General features: G+C 50.9%; 1 protein-coding gene across 3 annotated transcripts in view; it reads left to right on the top strand.

Moving 5' to 3' along the window:
- The window catches only part of PACC1 (proton activated chloride channel 1), a 38,065-nt gene that overhangs the window by 17,648 nt on the left and 2,258 nt on the right, over positions 1 to 18,159 (top strand). For 2 of the 3 annotated variants that reach the window (XM_041757448.1, XM_041757456.1), the window contains 5 exons: positions 7,529 to 7,738; positions 9,117 to 9,268; positions 13,931 to 14,073; positions 15,265 to 15,409; positions 17,662 to 17,769. In XM_041757448.1, the coding sequence (XP_041613382.1) occupies positions 7,529 to 7,738; positions 9,117 to 9,268; positions 13,931 to 14,073; positions 15,265 to 15,409; positions 17,662 to 17,769 (758 nt within the window). Of the gene's footprint in view, positions 1 to 7,528; positions 7,739 to 9,116; positions 9,269 to 13,930; positions 14,074 to 15,264; positions 15,410 to 17,661; positions 17,774 to 18,159 lie in introns of those variants that run through there. The other variant, XM_041757465.1, reaches the window with a different exon arrangement.

Below are 18,159 nucleotides of genomic sequence, written 5' to 3' on the forward strand. Positions count from 1 at the left end.
CTATTTTCATTTGTTCCCAGGTGTGTGTGTGTGAGTGTGTGTGTGTATCCATCCTCTTTGATTTCATTGACTCATTTCTTGTTTAGCCTACATGTATTTGTGCTTTTTTCTAGTTTTTTTTTCCTTTTAATTGATCTCTAGTTTCATACAATTGTGGTCAGAAAAGATGCTTGATATGATTTTAGTCTTCTTAAATTTATGTAGACTTGCTTTGTGACCTAGTGTGATCTTTTCTGGATAATGTTCTATGTGTGCTTGAAAAGAATGTGTATTGGTGGTGATTTTGTATGGAATGTTCTATATATATCTGTTACGTCTATCTGGTCTAGTGTTGTTTAAAGATACTGTTTCCTTATTGATTTTCTGCCTGGATGGTCTATCCATTGGTTAAAGTGGGGTGTTAAAGTGCTCAACTAGCATTGTATTACCATCAGTTTCTCTCTTCATGTCCGTTAATATTTGCTTCATGTATTTAGGTACTCCTGTGTTTGGCATAGGTATTTACAATTATTATATCCTCTTGTTGCCTTCGTTGTCTCTTGCTACACAGTCTTGTTTTAAAGTCTATTTTATCTGATAGAAGTATTGCTATTCTGGTGTGTGTTTGGTTTTTTTCCTGCTTTCATTTGCATAGTAAATGTGTTTCCCATCCATTCACTTCCAGTCTCTATGTGTCTTTAGGTTTAGGGTGAGCCTCTTGTAGGCAGCATTAGATGAGTCTTGTTTCTTTATTCAGTTGCCCTGTGTCTTTTGATTGGAGCATGTAGACCATTTAAAGTATTGATAGGCATGTATTTATTGCCTTTTTGTTTATTGTTTTGTGGATTTTTTGTAGTTTTTCTCTTCTTCGTTGCTCTCTTCCCTTGTGATTGGTGACTTTCTTTGGTGTTGTTTAGATTCCTTTCTCTTTATATTTTTGTGTGTGTATCACAAATTTTTAGTTTATAGTAACCATGAGGCCCATATATGATATCCTGAGTATATAGCAATCTATATTAAGTTGATGGTTGTTTAAATTTGAACGCATTCTAAAAGCACTAAATTTTTACTCCCCCCATTTTTTGTATATGATGTCAGAGTTTACATCTTTCTGTGTTGTAACACCCTTCATTGATGTTTTAGATAGAATTGATTTTACTAAAAAAAAAAATTGATTTTACTACTTTTGTCTTTTAACCTTTATACTAGCTTTGTAGGTGATCTACTATCTTTACTATATGTTTGCTTTCACCCATGAATTTTTTTCCTTTCATAATCTTCTAGTTATGTTCTGTTTTGCTTAAAGAAGTCCCTTTAATGGCCAGGTAGTGGTAATGAATGCCTTTAAATTTTGCTTGTCTGGGAAACTTTCTCTCTCCTTCAATTCTGAATAATAACTTTGCTGAGTAGGGTATCCTTGGTCATAGTTTTTTTTTTTTCTTTCAGCACTTGAATATATCTTGCCACTGTAATGTTTCTGCTGAAAAATCAGCGGATAGCCTAATGGGGTTTCCCTTGTTAGTAGTTTTTTACTTTTCTCTTGCTCTTTTTTAAGATTCTCTTTACCTTTAATCTTTGATGTTTTAATGTCTTGATATGGAACTCATTGGGTTCATCTTATTGGGGACTCTCTAGATATCTCTTTCTTTCCCCAGGTTAGAGAACTTTTCAGCTATTATTTCTTCGATAAGTTTTCTGCACTGTTTCTCTCTCTTCTTCTAGGACCCTCATAATGCAAATGTTAATATACTTGATGTTATCTCAGAGATCCGTTACAGGATCTATTTTCTTTTTTTTTAATTAAGATTTTTAAAATTTATTTATTTATTTATTCATGATAGACACACACACACACACAGAGGCAGAGACACAGGCAGAGGGAGAAGCAGGCTCCACGCAGGGAGCCCGACATGGGACTCGATCCTGAGTCTCCAGGATCAGGCCCTGGGCTGAAGGTGGTGCTAAACCACTGAGCCACGGGGGCTCCCCTCAATTAAGATTTTTAATATTATGACAGCTATATCCCATTTTGTTTTTTTTAAATTAAATTCAGTTAATTAACATTTAAGGTGTTATTCATTTCAGAGGTAGAGTTCAGTGATTTATCAGTCTTCTATAATTCCCAGTGCTCATTACATCACATTCCCTCCTTAATGCCCATCACCCAGTTACCCTATCCCTCCACCCTCCTCCCCTCCAGTGACCCTCAGTTTGTTTCTTATGATTAAGAGTCTCTTATGGTTTGTCTCCTGCTCTGATTTCGTCTTGTTTTATTTTCCCCTCCCTTAGCCTATGATCCTCTGTTTTGTTTCTTAAATTCCATGAGTGAGATCACATGATAATTGTCTTTCTCTGACTTATTTCACTTAGTGTAATATCCTCTAGTTCCATCCACATTGTTGCACATGGCAAGGTTTCATTTTTTGATGGCTGAATAGTATTCCATTGTATATATATATACCACATCTTCTTTATTCATTCATCTGTTGATAATCTGTCCATATTTTTTTTTTACATTTTTTTTCTTTTTGCTGTTCAGTGGGTACTTTCCATTATTCTTTCTTCCAGATTGCTGATCCGTTCTGCATCTGCTAATCTATTGTTGATGTCCTCTCCTGTATTTTCATTTCAGTTACTATATTCTTTAACTCTGGCTAGTTCTTTTTATATTTCCTATCTCTTTGTTGAATTTCTGAGTTCCTCCACTCTTCTTTTAAGCCTGGTGAGTCTCTTTATGACTATTATCAGGTAGGTTGTTTATCTCTGTCATTGTTTAGTTCTTTTTCTGAAGGTTTGTCTTGTTCTTTTGTTTGGAGCATGTTTATATGCCTCCTCATTTTGTTTGACTTTTTGTGTTTGTTTCTATGAATTAGATGAAAGAGCTACCTCTCCTGTTTTGAAAGAGTAGCCTTGTGTAGGAACTTACCTGCATAGACTGTGTGTGCCTGGCAGCTTTGGTTGGCTGACTGAAGCTGTAGTGGGTGCCAGTTAGGGGTCCCTAGGTGTTCTCCGCAGGGGCATCTTGGTGGGTCAGCTGGTGCTTGGGTAGATGTGGCTGGGGGGCACCTTGGGAATATGGCTAGAGCTGGTGTGGGCCAGGGATCCAAGTCTCACTGAAGTAGTAGACAGGCTAGAGCATCCAGCCTCTGCTCTTATCTGTGCTACCAAGGTGGAAGGGAAATGTAAACAGTGGTGCTCACCAGTACCTCTGACCCCAGAGAAGATTCTAGCAATTTCCCCACCATCTGTCAGATGCTGTAGGGTTAGTGAATGGGTTTCCTTCATCTTTAGTCATTTAAACATTTTAAACCATAGCTTTTTTTGTGTGTATGCCCCAGGGCAGGTAAATCTGCACAAGGGTTCTGCAGTGTGGTCCCCCGCTACTACAGTCTGCAGTGTCAGGGGAGGGGTGTCTGTTGTTACTGTTATCCCATCTTTCATGCCCTTCTCTGTTGGTCCCTCTTCTTTTGTTGTGCAAAAGCTATTCGATCAGCCATTAGTTCTTCAGGAGGAATTGCTCTATATGTGGGTGTGGAATTGGCGTGACCATGGGAGGACAGGAGTTCAAAGTCTTCCTATGTTGCCATCTTGGACCCTCCTCTAGTCTCTTTACATTTATTTTATTTATTTATTTTTTTAATCTATTTATCTATTTATTTATTTATAGAGATTGTACTTTTTTTTTTTTTTTTTAAAGATTTTACTTACTTATTCATGAGAGATACACAGAGAGACAGAGGCAGAGACACAGGCAGAGGGAGAAGCAGGTTCCATGCAGGGAGCCTGATGTGGGACTCGGTCCAGGGTCTCCAGGATCACTCCCTGAGCCGAAGACAGACGCTTAACTGCTGAGCCACCCAGGGTCCCAGTGTCTTTACATTTAATGGAATTATCGATATGGTTGGATTTGGTTCTACCATTCTGCTGGTTTCTCTTCGTTGCATGTATTTTTTGTTTCTCCATTTCTTCATTCCTGCAAGTTATAAACCATATCATATTGTTATATAATTTTTGCTTTAGAAAGTCTTATGTTTTAAAAAGACATAGCTTTTTATATATACCCACCTGTTTAGCATTTCAGTGATCTTTATTCCTTCCTGTACGTTTGAGAGTTATTATCTAGTGTTAGTTCCCTTTGGCTTTCAGAATTTCTTTAGTGAGAATTGTGGTGCAGATCTATTGGCAATGAATTCTCTCAGCTTTTATGTTTGAAAATATCTTTTTTTTAAAAGATTTTATTTATTTATTCATGAGAGACACACACACACACACAGAGAGAGAGAGAGAGAGAGAGAGAGAGAGAGAGAGAGGCAGGGACACAGGCAGAGGGAGAAGCAGGCTCCATGTAAGGAGCCCAATGTGGGATTTGAACCTGGGTCTCCAGGATCACACCCTGGGCCAAAGGCAGCACTAAACCACTGAGTCACCTGGGCTGCCCTGTTTGTAAATGTCTTTATTTCACCTTCATTTTTTGAAGGTTAAGTTTTGCTGGACTTTAATTCAGGGTTGACAATTTTTTTTTCTTCCAGCCCTTTAAAGATGTTCCATTGCCTTTTGGCCTCCATCATTTCTGATCAAAAGTTACTTATCGTTAGATATAATATCCTGCATATAATGTCTTTTTTTTTCTAGCTGCTTTCAAGATTTTATTTATTTTATTTAAAAAATATTTTTATTTATTTATTCATGAGAGACAAAGAGAGAGAGAGGCAGAGACACAGCAGAGGGAGAAGCAGGCTCCAGCAGTCCCATCGAGACATGGGACTCGATCCCAGGACTCCAGGATTATGCCCTGGACTGAAAGCGGCGCTAAACCACTGAGCCATCCCGGCTGCCCTGCTTTCAAGATTTTTTTTTTCTCTTAACTTTGCTTTTGCATTAGACAATGATTTGCCTAGAAGTGGTTTCTTATTTATTCTGCTTGGCATGTATTGAGATTCTGGGATCTGCAAATTGATGTTTTTTTTCCTCTAGTTTTGGGATGTTTGGGCCATGATTTTTTTCAAATACTCTTTGTGACCCATTTTCTCTCTTCAGTTACATGTTGTTAGACTGCTGGATATTGTTGCACAGTTATCTAGTTCATTTTTTCCTCCAGTTTTGTTTATTTTTTTCAAATTGGTTAATTTCTGTTCATTTAACTTCAAATACACTGACTCTTTTTTCTGGCTTCTTTTGCTATTAAGACAGTGCAGTGCATTTTTCATTTCATTTGCTTTCCAGCTTTAGAATTTCCATTTGGTCCTTTAAAAAAAAAATTATTGGTTTGAGAGAGAAATAGCAAGAAAGAGTATGAGTGGGGGTGGGCATCGGAAGACAGAGAAGCAGGCTCCCCACTGAGCAGGGAGCACAACTTGGGGCTTGATCCCAGGACCCTGAGATCATGACCTGAGCCAAAAGTAGATGCTTGATTGAGCCACCCAGGTGTCCCTGGTTCTTTTTTATAATTTCCATTTCTCTGTTTTCCCTTTGTTCCGTATCTATATATTTTTCTTTAGCTCATTCAAGTGCTATGAAGTTCCTGTCTGCTGATTGCAACATCTGAGTAATCTTGGCTTTGGTTTTCTATAGACTACTTTTTTCCTTGAGCATGGGTCACGTTTTTCTTTTCTTTTCTTTTCTTTTTTTTAAATTTTATTTATTTATTAGAGAGGGCACAAGTAGACAGGGTAGCAGGCAGAGGGAGAAGCAGACTTCCCGCTGAGCAGAGAGCCCAGTGTGGGACTCGATCCCAGCATCCTGGGATCATGACGTGAGCCAAAGGTAGACACCCAACCAACTGAGCCACCCAGGCATACCTGGGTCATGTTTTCTTGTTTCTTTGCATGCCTAGTGATTTCTCATTCAACACTAGACATGATACTGGTACATCATGGAGATTCTGGATTCTGTTACAAGCCTCTGAAGGATTTTTGTCTTAGCAGGTAGTTAATGTTATGAGACTCAAGTTCCAAACTCCTAGGTTCCCTATATTAGCAGCAGCTGAAATCTCCTCTAGCTTCTTCTAGTTTCCAGCTGCTGCTTTTTTTCTTGGGTCCTCTGGTGTCTCCAGCCAAGAATTTAAACCTATTTTATTTGCAGATTTGCAGGTTCACCTTCCCCATCCCTTTCAAGGTTCCCCTTAACTCTGACTGCTCTGCCTCATGGGGATGGTGAGCACCCTCAGGCAAAAACATGCCAATTTATAAATCTGATCAGGTGCAGTTTTTTTTCCTTCAAAGATGGATGCTTCTCCTTTCTGCCTGTTTTTGGTCATTCTCCAGTGCCTTCACATGATTTTTAAGGGTTTTGTCTTAATTCTGTAATTGTTGTCTGTAGAAGGGTCGTTGTTGGAAGCCAGAAGCCGAGCGTGTACCTTTGTTTTTGTTTTTTATATTTATTTATTTATTTATTATTTATGATAGAGAGAGAGAGAGGCAGAGACACAGGGAGAGGGAGAAGCAGGCTCCATGCCAGGAGCTCAACGCGGGACTCGATCCCGGGACTCCAGGATCGCGCCCTGGGCCAAAGGCAGGCGCTAAACCACCGAGCCACCCAGGGATCCCCTACCTTTTTTTTTTTTTTTTTTTTTTAACTTTTATTTATTTATGATAGTCACAGAGAGAGAGAGAGAGAGGCAGAGACGCAGGCGGAGGAAGAAGCAGGCTCCATGCACCGGGAGCCTGATGTGGGATTCGATCCTGGGTCTCCAGGATCGCGCCCCGGGCCAAAGGCAGGCGCCAAACCGCTGCGCCACCCAGGGATCCCTCCCCTACCTTTTTGAATTTAAACTCACATGTCTCCTCAGCCTTGGGCGTAGCCGCTGTGGAGGGAACAGAGCTCTTCCCCTGGGGAGCGCCAGTTTCAGCAAGGAATAGAGACAGCGCAGGGAGCCCATGGGAATGTCTCAGCCTCGGGGGAGCCCTACCGAAGTACCCCAGGTTGGGCGGCCTAAACACCAGAATTTTTTTTTCCTCAGTTCTGGAGACTGGGAATCCGAGATCAAGGTGTTGGCAGGTTTGGTTTCTCTCGAGGCCCCTCTGCTTGGCTTCAGTTTATGGGTCAGGGAAGGCTTCCTGAGGAAAGACCTTTCTAGACCAGAGCCGAAGTATGAGTCAGGAGTCAGCTGGGGAAGAAGAGTGCTTCAGGCCCAGCATGGGGACGGCAGATGTGGAGGGGCCCAGGGCCGAGGGGGGATCTGCACGCGGGGCGGGGGACACACACACACACACACACACACACACACACACAGTCCTTTAGCACAGCTGGAGCAGGAGGGGCTGGAGGAGCGGGGCGGGAAGGGACCAGGCCAGAAAAGTAGGTTGGGGCTGGTTTCCTTCTTGGACTGGAACTCTGTCTTCCAGTTGGGAGGTTCTTAAAGAGAGGAACTGTCTCCTTGCACTTGGAGCCCCCTTTCTGGCACAGGAATTGCACAGTGCAAGTCGACCCGCCATGCCTTAGGGTTCGGGGGAGGGGGCTGAGGTGGGAAGGTGGGGCGTGTGGGTGGCCTCGCCTCCTCGGTAAAGCAGGTGGAGGGCCTGGAGGTCACCCGTGTGATGCTGTCGCTCAGGCCTGGACAGCGAGTCCGCCTCCAGCAGCCTCCGCTTCAGCAAGGCCTGCCTGAAGAACGTCTTCTCGGTCCTGCTCATCTTCATCTACCTGCTGCTCATGGCGGTGGCCGTCTTCCTGGTCTACCAGACCATCACCGACTTCCGTGAGAAGCTCAAGCACCCTGTCATGTCGGTGTCTTACAAGGAGGTGGATCGCTATGACGCCCCAGGTAGAGCCTGCCCCGGACGGGCATCGGGGCCCAGGTCTGGGCGTCGGCTTACCAACGAGCCCCGTTGTCCTCCCACACTGGGCTGGGCACCTCAGAGGCAGAGGACCCCGAGCACAGTCTAGGTGTAGAGTCCACACCCGGGGAGCTGCCGTCTGTACCCAGCAGAGAGTGTCCTGTGCCCGGCAGAGGGGCGGATGGGGCCTGGTCACTGCATAACTGGGGTGGGCAGGGAAGGCTTAGGTCAGAGGTAGGATGTGAGCGGGGCTTTGATAGATGAGGGGAGAGTTTTTCTGGAAGCGGGATCAGCGGGAGCAAAGGGGAGCATAGGGAGACAGAGGGCATCTCTATAGAGGACGTGTCTAGCCTGCCTGGAGCTAGAGGCCGGTGATGAGGAGCAGTGAGAGTGAAAGGGGGCAGGGGAGGTAAAGCCAATCAGAGGTGTTGGGGCCCTCCCTAGGGGTAGGGGGCTCCCTACCTTTCCTGGCCCAGTGGGAGGGCAGTCCCTGAGGAGGCGGTCATCTCTGCTCTAGGGTGTAGTGTCTGCTTCAGGGCAGTGAGGCTGGCACTGGGCTCTGGAAGTGTGGGCGAGAACCAGCAGGCCTGGGCTCTGAGGGCTCCGGCTGTGCCCACCTGCTGTGTGCACGGGCTCTGCCCACAGGGAGCCTGAGTCTCCCTCTGCATGGCCTGCCCACAGGGCAAAGCCAGAGGCCCAGGTGCCTTTTGCCTGGGCTTCTGGAAAGGGTGCTGCCTGCAGCTTCCTCGCCCATCTTGGCCTATCTTGTATTTGTCCCTCTTCTCTGTGTGTCTGCTCTGGTCCCTTTATCAGTGGGTTTTACTTTCTTCTTCTGATCTCTGGGCCTCTCTGAGCTGTGCCTGTGCCTGGTGCCACGTGCTGCTATCACCTGTTTCTGCCACGGAGGTTGGACGGGTGCCATCAGTAGAGCCTTGAATGAGGTGCCGGGGGTGGGGGAAGGGAGGGACCGTTGGGGTGTGACTTGCACACCTGGGGCCCCTGATCAGAGCAGGAGGTGAGAGGCAAGGTGAGATGTGGGCAGTACCACAGTGAGGGCCTCTCCCAGTGAATCCGCAGGTGGGCGGTGGTGCCAGTGGGCTGGCGCTGCCAGGTTCAGTCACTGAGGCACCCTCGGGTGTGCCGAGCAGGACTGCGAAGGAGGGTGGGGTTTGATGCAGGCACCAGGGAGGCTGCACCGCAAGCCAGGAGAGGGGCCTTCTGGGAAGGGGATTGTGTCTATCATTAGAGAAGGGAGTCTTGAACTTGGGTTGTTGGTGGGTGTGAAAAGAGCGTGTGATGTAATTTGAGGGGTGCGATCAGGGACCGTGACTCTGACACTCCCTTTCCTCCCTTTGTGCCCCCGAGGGATTGCTCTGTACCCGGGTCAGGCCCAGTTGCTCAGCTGCAAGCACCATTACGAGGTCATTCCACCCCTGAGGAGCCCTGGCCAGCCGGGCGACATGAACTGCACCACCCAGAGGATCAACTACCCGGACCCGTTCTCCAACCAGACCCTGGTAACTCCCGTCGCCCTGTGCCACCCTGTGCCCTGTGGCAGTGCCATGGCCCGTGGGCTCCAGTCTTCTTCCTGCCGCGGGGTGACTCACTCCCTTTGTGAGCCTGTCCCGTGTGGAGTCATGGCCACGGCTGGCTGACCTGCACCAGGAAGGGCTGTGAGGGCTTCAGCATTTTCTGAGTGATCCTCAGGGATTCCTGACAGCGTGATTAGAGCCTGTCCTTGATGGACGGACGAAGGGCCGCGGCGTGAGGCCAGTGTGACGTAGTTAAGCGAGTCCTATACCCGAGTGCCCAACAGAACTGCCAGGGTAGGTTTGCAAAATAAAGCTTTCCAGCTTCCACATGGGCCAACCGAATCGTTCCTCCTGGGGATGGGCCGGGCAGGAGGGGGGTCTGAGAATCATGTTTTGAAATAAATATGCCAACATAAAGAATCCCATCTGGGAACAAGGGTCCCCGGCCATGGCGGCACCTGCACAGGGTTTTGAAGGCAGGAAAGGAATTTTATATTTATTTACACCTTCTCGCTTGCACCCCATATCCTTGTTTCAGAAAGGATCGAATGGGGCTGAGTAAAGGTTTTCTGGATTAAAGAGAGGAAGGAAGGGTGTCCCGGTGGAGGAGGCCGCGTGCTGCACGTGTGTCTGTGCACAGTGTCCGCAGGGTCAGGTGCCCCCCAGGAGCGGCGGGAGGCGGAGCTGTGGACAGAGTAACGGCTGGTGTGCAGCCACGCGTGCTCCTGGGTGGGTCTGAGGTCGAGAGTCCGGCCGAGATGGTTCTGTTGATGTGCGTTCGAGGCTTCCTCCTGAGATCCGGCTGAAATGATTCCTCTCCTGCAGCAACTAGAGTAAAATAAAGCTGCCGTGACGTCCCACAAAGCCACCACAGGTTCCGCCACTGGATGAGATACTTTGAACTGGTCTGAGATGTAAATCGGGTCGGGTGGACCGAGCAAACAGAGCAGAGAAATCCCACGCCCTAAAACAGGCGCAGGAGACGCTTTGGTAGAGGCGAAAGCCTTCCTTGCGGCTCCCAGCTCTGTGTCGGCGCGCTCAGAGGGCAGGGCGCTGCGCAGGGCCGTCATCACGGGACAGTTGTCACCAGACCGCCTCATGGCGGGACCTGCCGTGCTTCCTGCCCTCCCAGGGTGCCCAGAGCTGCCAGGGAGAGCGTTGGCGTCTGGGTAAGAACATTCTCTGTATAGCCCAGGGAGGGCCCTGCCTGGGCGCTGGGGCAGCAGAGGGAGACGGAGCAGGCCTTGGCCTGGGGCCTCCATGGTGGAGCGGGCGACAGGTGCTGGGGGGAGTCTCTTCTCAGAAGAGGAACACCTGCTGGGGGTCCCTGCCCACTGCCAAGGCCCGTCAGTCCCAGGCGAGCGCAGGCCAAGCGCGAACTGCTGGGGGGGCACCGGCACCCCACACCCAGGCTGGGCACCCCGGCCTGGCCGCCAGCAGTGGGAATGGGGAACGAAGGCTGGCTAGACACTTGCATGTGAAGCCAGCAGCATCGACGGAGAGGACCGGACGGACGGACAGACGAACGGCCTCCGGCACAGGGGGCCAGGTGCTGGTGTAAATGAAGAGGAAAGGAGGTTTTAGAGTGTAAGGAAGAGTGGATGGAGCCTGGAAGTCCTGAGCAGGGTCCCGGCTCCTGCTGGCTGCCCTGGGGCGCGTAGCTGGGCCCCGGCTGTGCGCGGGCTCTCTGGGGACCCCTCTTCTGGTGCCCCAGCTGAGCCGCGCTGCCCCTGAGCCCCTGACCTTCAATCCAGGCCCCTTTGTGCCGCTTGTACTTTTTTTTTTTTTTTAAGATTTTATTTATTTATTCATGAGAGAGAGAGGCAGAGACACAGGCAGAGGGAGAGGCAGGCTCCATGCAGGGAGCCCGATGTGGGACTCGATCCCGGGTCTCCAGGATCAGGCCCTGGGCTGAAGGCGGCGCTAAGTGGCTGAGCCACCCAGGCTGCGCCCTTGGGATGTCATTTCACTAAATACTACAAACAGCCCTGAAATAAGGGCACAAAAGGAGAGTTGTTCCTTTGGGAACTACATGGAAGGCAGTTCCCGCCTCCAGCTCAGGGTGATGGTTGGTCTCTGCAGCCATGAACTGGGAGGAGTCCTGTCCTCTCTGGGTGCCAGGTGTCCCCAAGCCCATGGCCGTGGAGGAGTGGGAGGGGCAGGGAAGCGCAGGAGAGCTCCAGCGGGGAAGGAGGGAGTGCCCCCCCCCCCCAGTGAGGCTGCTGGGGGCGGCCTGCGGCAGGTCCTGCCCCTGCAAGCACCCAGGGAACACCTTGCTGGAGGCGCCTGTGCCCGCCGTGGCCCCTGGCCGTGGCCGCTGGCAGGTTGTGCCTGGTGGAGGTCCTCCGTGGCTGAGCCTGGAGTGGACGCAAGAAAATATACCCCCCACCTCGACCCCCATTTCCAGCATTTCCAGCCCCGCCGCCCGGACTTGGAGGTTGGCTTGCCGATGTCCTGCTCCGGTAGGCGCCTCGGTGGTGGGTAGGCCCCAGGCCCTTGGCAGCGGGCGCGGCCGCGTGGAGCCGCCCAGCAGGGCCTCCGCTCCTGCTCTGCCAGCCTCCAGGTCTCCCCGCCCCTGTCGTGCCCTCATCAGGTAGCACGTTGTGCTCTGCCACTGCTCAGGCCGCCACCCTCCCAGCCTGTGGGACCCGGTCCCGTCCCCACCACTGGCCGCACTCCCAGGGTCCAGATGTTAAGCCCTTGCCTCTCTCACTTTGTTCCTGGAATGTTCCAGTTCCAGAAAACAGCTCGTGCATTGGGCAGAGAATGGGCCGAGCTGCTGTGCAGAAAAGCCCAGAACAGACACAGCGGCTGAGACCAGAGGGCAGCGTGTTTCTGGACGTGCAGGTGGTGGGCACCAGGGGCAGGTGGCCAGCGACGGCCCCTGTCACTGCCGTCCCCAGGGTGTGGTCCCGGGGCCCGCCCCGGGAGGGTGCCCAGTGTGACGGGCCCGGTGCACGTTCCGGGAACCTCCTCACGTGGCCGCAGCTGGGGCAGAAATGAGGCTCCAGGGGGGTGGCCGTTCTGGGAAAACTTGGGATTGGGGAAGTGGTTCTAGTTCCCTGGGAGGAAGTGGGAACAGTTAGCATCCTCGGCCGCTCGGCCTGTCACGGAAAGGTGGAAAGTAAAATGGACAGAGATCTCTCGGGAAAATGCAACACGCGGCAGGAAAAGTGAGGGGCGGCGTTAGACTGTACCGGGCGCGGGGTACAGGAGGGGCGTGAGACGGAGCGAAGAAGCTAGGACTCTCCACTGTGATTTAACAGTCAGAACTCTTGATGTGCAAAACAGCATTCCATTAGTATATTTTAGGCAGAACCTGTTAGGAATAAAAAATACCTGTTGCCTTTAAAGGGTGACTAAATTCGCACTTTTCTCTCCCACGTCCACAGATGAAATAGACACAAAGGAGAAAGGATAAAAAGTGAACAGCACAGTTCGGAAGTGTAGAGTGAGTGTGTGGGTAGCACTTTGTGCCTCTTCAAATACCTGCAGAGCATTTATAAAAGTTATTGATGTAAAGGTTTTTTTTTCCAAATTAATGTCTAAATCCAGTCTCGTCAGTTAAAAGTCCCAGTTGGTTTTTTCAAGGAATTTAACAATCTAGTTTTTAAAAAGTACTTTCAGAAGAGCACGTGTACAATATTATCACCCCGTCCGGTTTGGGGACGGGGAGCGGCGCCGTGGGGGGGACTTGCTGGGACACGTGGCGGGACAATGTAAACCCGCGGGGATCAAACCCTCTTCTGTTTGTTGTCTGGGGAGTGGAAGGTAGATCCCTATTTCACACCAGATATAAAACTGAAAGTGGGGCCTATAAAGCGTCTGAAGGTAAAAAAAGTTTAAGTGTTACAAAGAAATATAGGAGAGAGGGTCACCCGGGTGGCTCAGTCGGTTAAAAGTGTCAGACTCTTGGTTTCAGCTCAGGTCATGATCTCAGGGTGTTGGGGTGGGGCTCAGTGGGGAGCCCCCTTGGGAATCTCTCCCTCTACCCCCCACCACGCTCTCTCAAGGGCACACACGCACTCTCTCTCAAAAAAAAAAAAAAAAGAAATACAGAACGTTGATGTCATACTGGTTTTCCTTGGCAAGCAAAAACCCAGAAGCCACACAGAAAAATATCTACAGATACTACTGTATCAAATTTAAAGCTTCATGTAACAACTGGCATTAGAAGCAAAGGTAATGGAAAAGCGACAGACTGGAAGAGAACATTTGTATGTGCAATGGATGTAAGCTGGCATCCTTTGTTTTTATTTATTTATTTATTTATTTGAGAAAGAAAGAACAAATCTCAGACAGGGAGCCTGACTTCGGGGCTCGATCTCACAACCCTGAGATCAAGATTCAGATACTCAACCGACTGAGCCACCAGCATCCTAAGTAAAGGGCCCCCTAGTGTAGGGAGCCACTGAGAAAAGTGGACGGAGGCCAATGGCTCTCAGCTCTGGTGAGCTGGAGAGGTGAGCAGGAGAGAGCAGGGGATGGTCGGTGTGGCCTGTGCTCGTCTGGGGTCTGCGGGGCGAGCAGCTTTCCACTCACACTCTGTGTCTGGGGCGGGAGGGGGTCTCACAAAGGTAGGGGTGGGGGGCAGGAGCACAGCACCCTGGGCTCCCCCAGGGCTAATTCTGGCCTTTGTCTCTGCAGAAATCCGCCCTGATTGTGCAGGGGCCCCGGGAAGTGAAGAAGCGGGAGCTGGTCTTCCTCCAGTTCCGCCTGAATGAGAGCAGCGAGGACTTCAGTGCCATCGATTACCTCCTCTTCTCGTCTTTCCAGGAGTTCCTGCACAGGTGGCCTTTCAAGTCCGCAGCGGGCCTGCCGTGCGCAGTCCCGTTCCAGCTCGCGCATCCCAGGGCAGGGCAGGGGCTGGGGCGGAGGTGACCCCCGGGCCTGGGGACTGACCCGGAGCTCAGCTGCTCCGGGAAACCCGGCTTCACAAAGCGAAGCAGATCTGGGTGGTGAGTGTTGGGACCCACAGGCAGAGAGGCTTGGTCCTGTCGCTGCTGGGACCTTGTGAGCCCCCTGAGTTCCGGCCAGGTCTCCCCTGCGGTGTCAGGGGCAGTGTGGGCTCAGTGTGGGTTTGTTGCATGTTTTTATTCATTTATCTTTTAAAAAAAATTATTTTTTAAAAAATATTTTTACCCATTTATTCATGAGAGAGACAGAGAGAGACAGAGAAAGAGACAGAGACACAGGCAGAGGGAGAAGCAGGCTCCATGCAGGGAGCCCGATGTGGGACTCGATCCCAGGTCTCCAGGATCTCGCCGTGGGCCGAAGGCGGTGCTAAACCGCTGAGCCACCCAGGGATCCCTGTCGAGTGTGTTTAATATGGGGATGAAAGTGCCTGTCTGCCTGGGGGACACACTGGTGCCCTCTCTGGGGCCGAGTGCTCGTTGGGACTGGGAGCGTTCTCTGCATGTTCCCCGAGCCCGCCTGCCTCAGGTCCCTCAGAGCCCAGGGCTCCATTTAAGGGAAGGCAGGTGGCCGTCACCACGGAGGAGGGGCCGCTCCCCTGGCTGTGGCCAAGGACCACCTCCCCTTGGCTCACATCCCGCTGCTCCATCCTTCCATTTCAGAGCTTGCAGCCTCTGCCATGGTCTCTTCTGCTCTGTGTGACGCCCAGATCCCCCTGGGGGAGGTGTTGGCTGGGCTGATGCCACGGGTGTCCGTGTGGTCCCCTACTGGGCCTCCCAGAGGAGGCTGGCAGGCCGGCGAGGCTCCTCGGGGCCACCGAGGTCAGAGTTGTGAGGCTGGCCGACGCACCCGCAGGCACGGGGCCAGCGCTCTGGGAGGAGGGACTCCCCCACCCTCCAGGTGGGTGACAACTCTCCCTCCGTATGAAAACCAAGAAGCAGAGCCTGGAAAGGAAGCAGGAAGTGGGCAGCATCCTGGCGGTGCCAGCCAAGCAACCGGCTGGAAGCAAGGGCTGGAGTTTGAATCCTGCCGTCCGGCCTTACGTGGCCCTTTCTTTGTGTTCCAAGCCCAGACAGGGTGGGCTTCATGCAGGCCTGTGAGAGCGCCTACTCCAGCTGGAAGTTCTCCGGGGGCTTCCGCACCTGGGTCAAGATGTCCCTGGTGAAGACCAAGGAGGAGGACGGGCGGGAAGCGGTGGAGTTCCGGCAGGAGGTAGGTGGCGCTGGGTTTGCGCTCCGGGCCGGCCCCTTCCACCCTTGGCCCCGGGGGCAGGGAGAGAAGCTGTGCAGAAGAGATGAGCGTTGGGCAGTCTTCACAGTGAGCAGGGGCCCCGTGCCTGGGGGGAGACGTGTTCTGCACCCCCTTCCCTGGGCCACCGTCGGTCCTCAGCAAACATGTGGGCCAAACAGAGATGCCCCACTTCAAGGAGCAGGTGACTCGCCCCCCACCCATGAAGCCCATGACCTTGGCCTTCAGAGGCCGCATGGAAGATCGGTGATTTGCAGGGAAGAGAGACCAGGTACGGGGCCTCTGGAGTGCTGTGCTGTGCACAGGAGGATCCACTGAGATGCTTGGGGCAAATACTAGCTTGCTTCCTTTTTTTTTTTAAAGATTTTATGTATTTGTGAGAGACACAGAGAGAGAGAGGGAGGCACAGACACAGGCAGAGGGAGAAGCAGGTTCCATGCGGGGAGCCCGACGTGGGACTCGATCCCGGGTCTCCAGGATCACACCCCGGACTGAAGGTGGCGCTAAACCGCTGCGCCACCCGGGCTGCCCACTAGCTTTCTTTTTGTGTTAATTTCTTTATCTCCTCCTTTTTCTATTTCTGAATACTTTGAAAAGTGTGTAACAGAACAGTAAGAGTGACGTTACGTCACTTCTAAGGAAGTCACGATATGTTGGGTATGTGCCCAAAGTGTGTTACCAGTGGGAAATGTGAGGGCTTTCAGCCCACCGGCCTGGAGCCCCGAGATGTGTGGGGGGCTTCTAGCCACGGTACCGGCCGGAGATGGGAGGGGACCTGGGCAGAGGCCTGGCGGTGGGGATGGAGGGAGAGGGCTGTTTGTCAGTCACCCCCGAAAGCAAGGCTGCACCCCTACCTTTGGAACTTCCATTCTGGCGTGGCTGCCCCCTGGCCCCATCCACGCCCAGAGCCAGCCATCCCACATATTGGTGGCTGGGTGCCTGCCGAGGCAGTGAGGAGATAGTCTATTCTAGAAAATTCTGCTCTTCCTTGGAGTTGTTCCATTGGGCTGGACTCTGAGGGGCAGCATCGGGAAAGGCGGTTAAATTAGGACTGACTCCCACCGACGAGGCTCATTGGCCAGAAGCCATGTCCTCGTCCGGGTCTGCCCTGTCCCTGGGCCTTGGACCACTGCAGATCTTATGCCTTTAGGAAGGGCTTAAAGCCAGTTTTCTTCAAGAGGACAGGCCTTTTCTCGTCCCCTAAGATGTGGTGACCCCTGTGGCAGTGGGTCCTTAAAGTATTCCTAGTTTGTCAGAGAACTGTCACATCCCAGACTTTTGCTCCACACTTTCCTCTGGGAACTCCCAGGACCTTCCCATCTGGCCCTGGCCCGTCAGTGGTGGAGAGGAGACTCGCTGCACTCACCCTGCGCTGCCCGGTCTCCCCGCAGCTCCCCCATGACCAGAACCCAGGGGGGTCCAAATCCCGGTGAACCCAACCCGTATATAGATTTTAGAATGTTTGTGCTGTTCGTTAGGGCCTCAGTTAGAAGTCTTTTGGTGGGTGACGTGAACTTTTTTGAATGAAGTTTACAAGGTTTTTTATATCATGTTCTAAAGTTTAAGGTCCTTCTGTACGTATTGTCTCCTTTGATGCCGACACGCCTCGGTGGTGTAGGCACTTCATCTGCGAGCAGCAGAGCAGGGCTCAGACGGGGCGGGGGCCCCAGCCCTCCTGCTGGAGCTGGGCTTCGACCTCTGGCACCCGTCTGCTCTCCGTGACACCTCGCAGAGCTTCTCGTGATTGATAACCCGATCTTCCCAAGCACGCCTACTAAATATTTCCAGGGAATGCTCAGCCGGGTGGATCTGTGAGGTCGCACTTTGTCCCTGTAGACCCGAAGGGTTGAACTACTCAGCTTTTAAGATCAAGTATTTTGAAATTTGAGGTTTCTGTGACTTCTGATTATGCCTGAACACGTGGAGAATGGTTTAATCCCGAGTCCAGGTACATAACGGACCTTGTGGTGATAATCCAGAACACCTGTTATACATCCCAGATTCTGTTCGTTGCCCCCAAAGAACTGGAAACCAGGGTAGAGTCTCGGCTCTGGTACCAGTTTCAGGATGCTGTTTATGAGATGTCTGGCTTTCTCCGCCCAGAAGCTGGTGTGGGGAGAACCAAGGTCCAAGATCCCCTAACTACCCTCTCCCGCCTGTGACCCAGGGCAGGGAGGGGCACAGGTGGTAATCCTCCTTTCTCTTCTCTTACCTAGACCAGTGTGGTTAACTACATTGACCAGAGGCCAGCTGCCGAAAAAAGTGCCCAGTTGTTTTTTGTGGTGTTTGAATGGAAAGATCCTTTCATCCAGAAAGTCCAAGATGTGAGTATTCCTGCAGGTTACAGGAGCAGACTCCTGTATTTTGCCTGAGGTATTTTGACTCATCCTTGCAGGCTGTCCTTGTCTTGTCTCATGGCACGAATCAGTTTGTCATTGGTGACATTCACGTTCTGGGTTGTTTGTGCTTAATTGGCCCTGCCATCACTAGACAGCTGGCCCTGCGAAGGTGAGGACTTCATCTTTTCTTCACCATCGTTTATCCGCCGTCTGGGAGAGTGCTTAGTACAGAGTACTTGCTTCAGAGTGATGTTGAGTCAATGAACCGAGCAGAAAGCATGGATTGCATTAAGCTTGTCTGGATGATGGCTGTTGGAAGCCATTCTATTTTAATGAATCTCTGTTGGATAATATTCCTTATTATTTGTTGTCAGA

This window comes from Vulpes lagopus, chromosome 1 (genome assembly GCF_018345385.1).
Source record: "Vulpes lagopus strain Blue_001 chromosome 1, ASM1834538v1, whole genome shotgun sequence".
NCBI lineage: Eukaryota > Metazoa > Chordata > Mammalia > Carnivora > Canidae > Vulpes > Vulpes lagopus.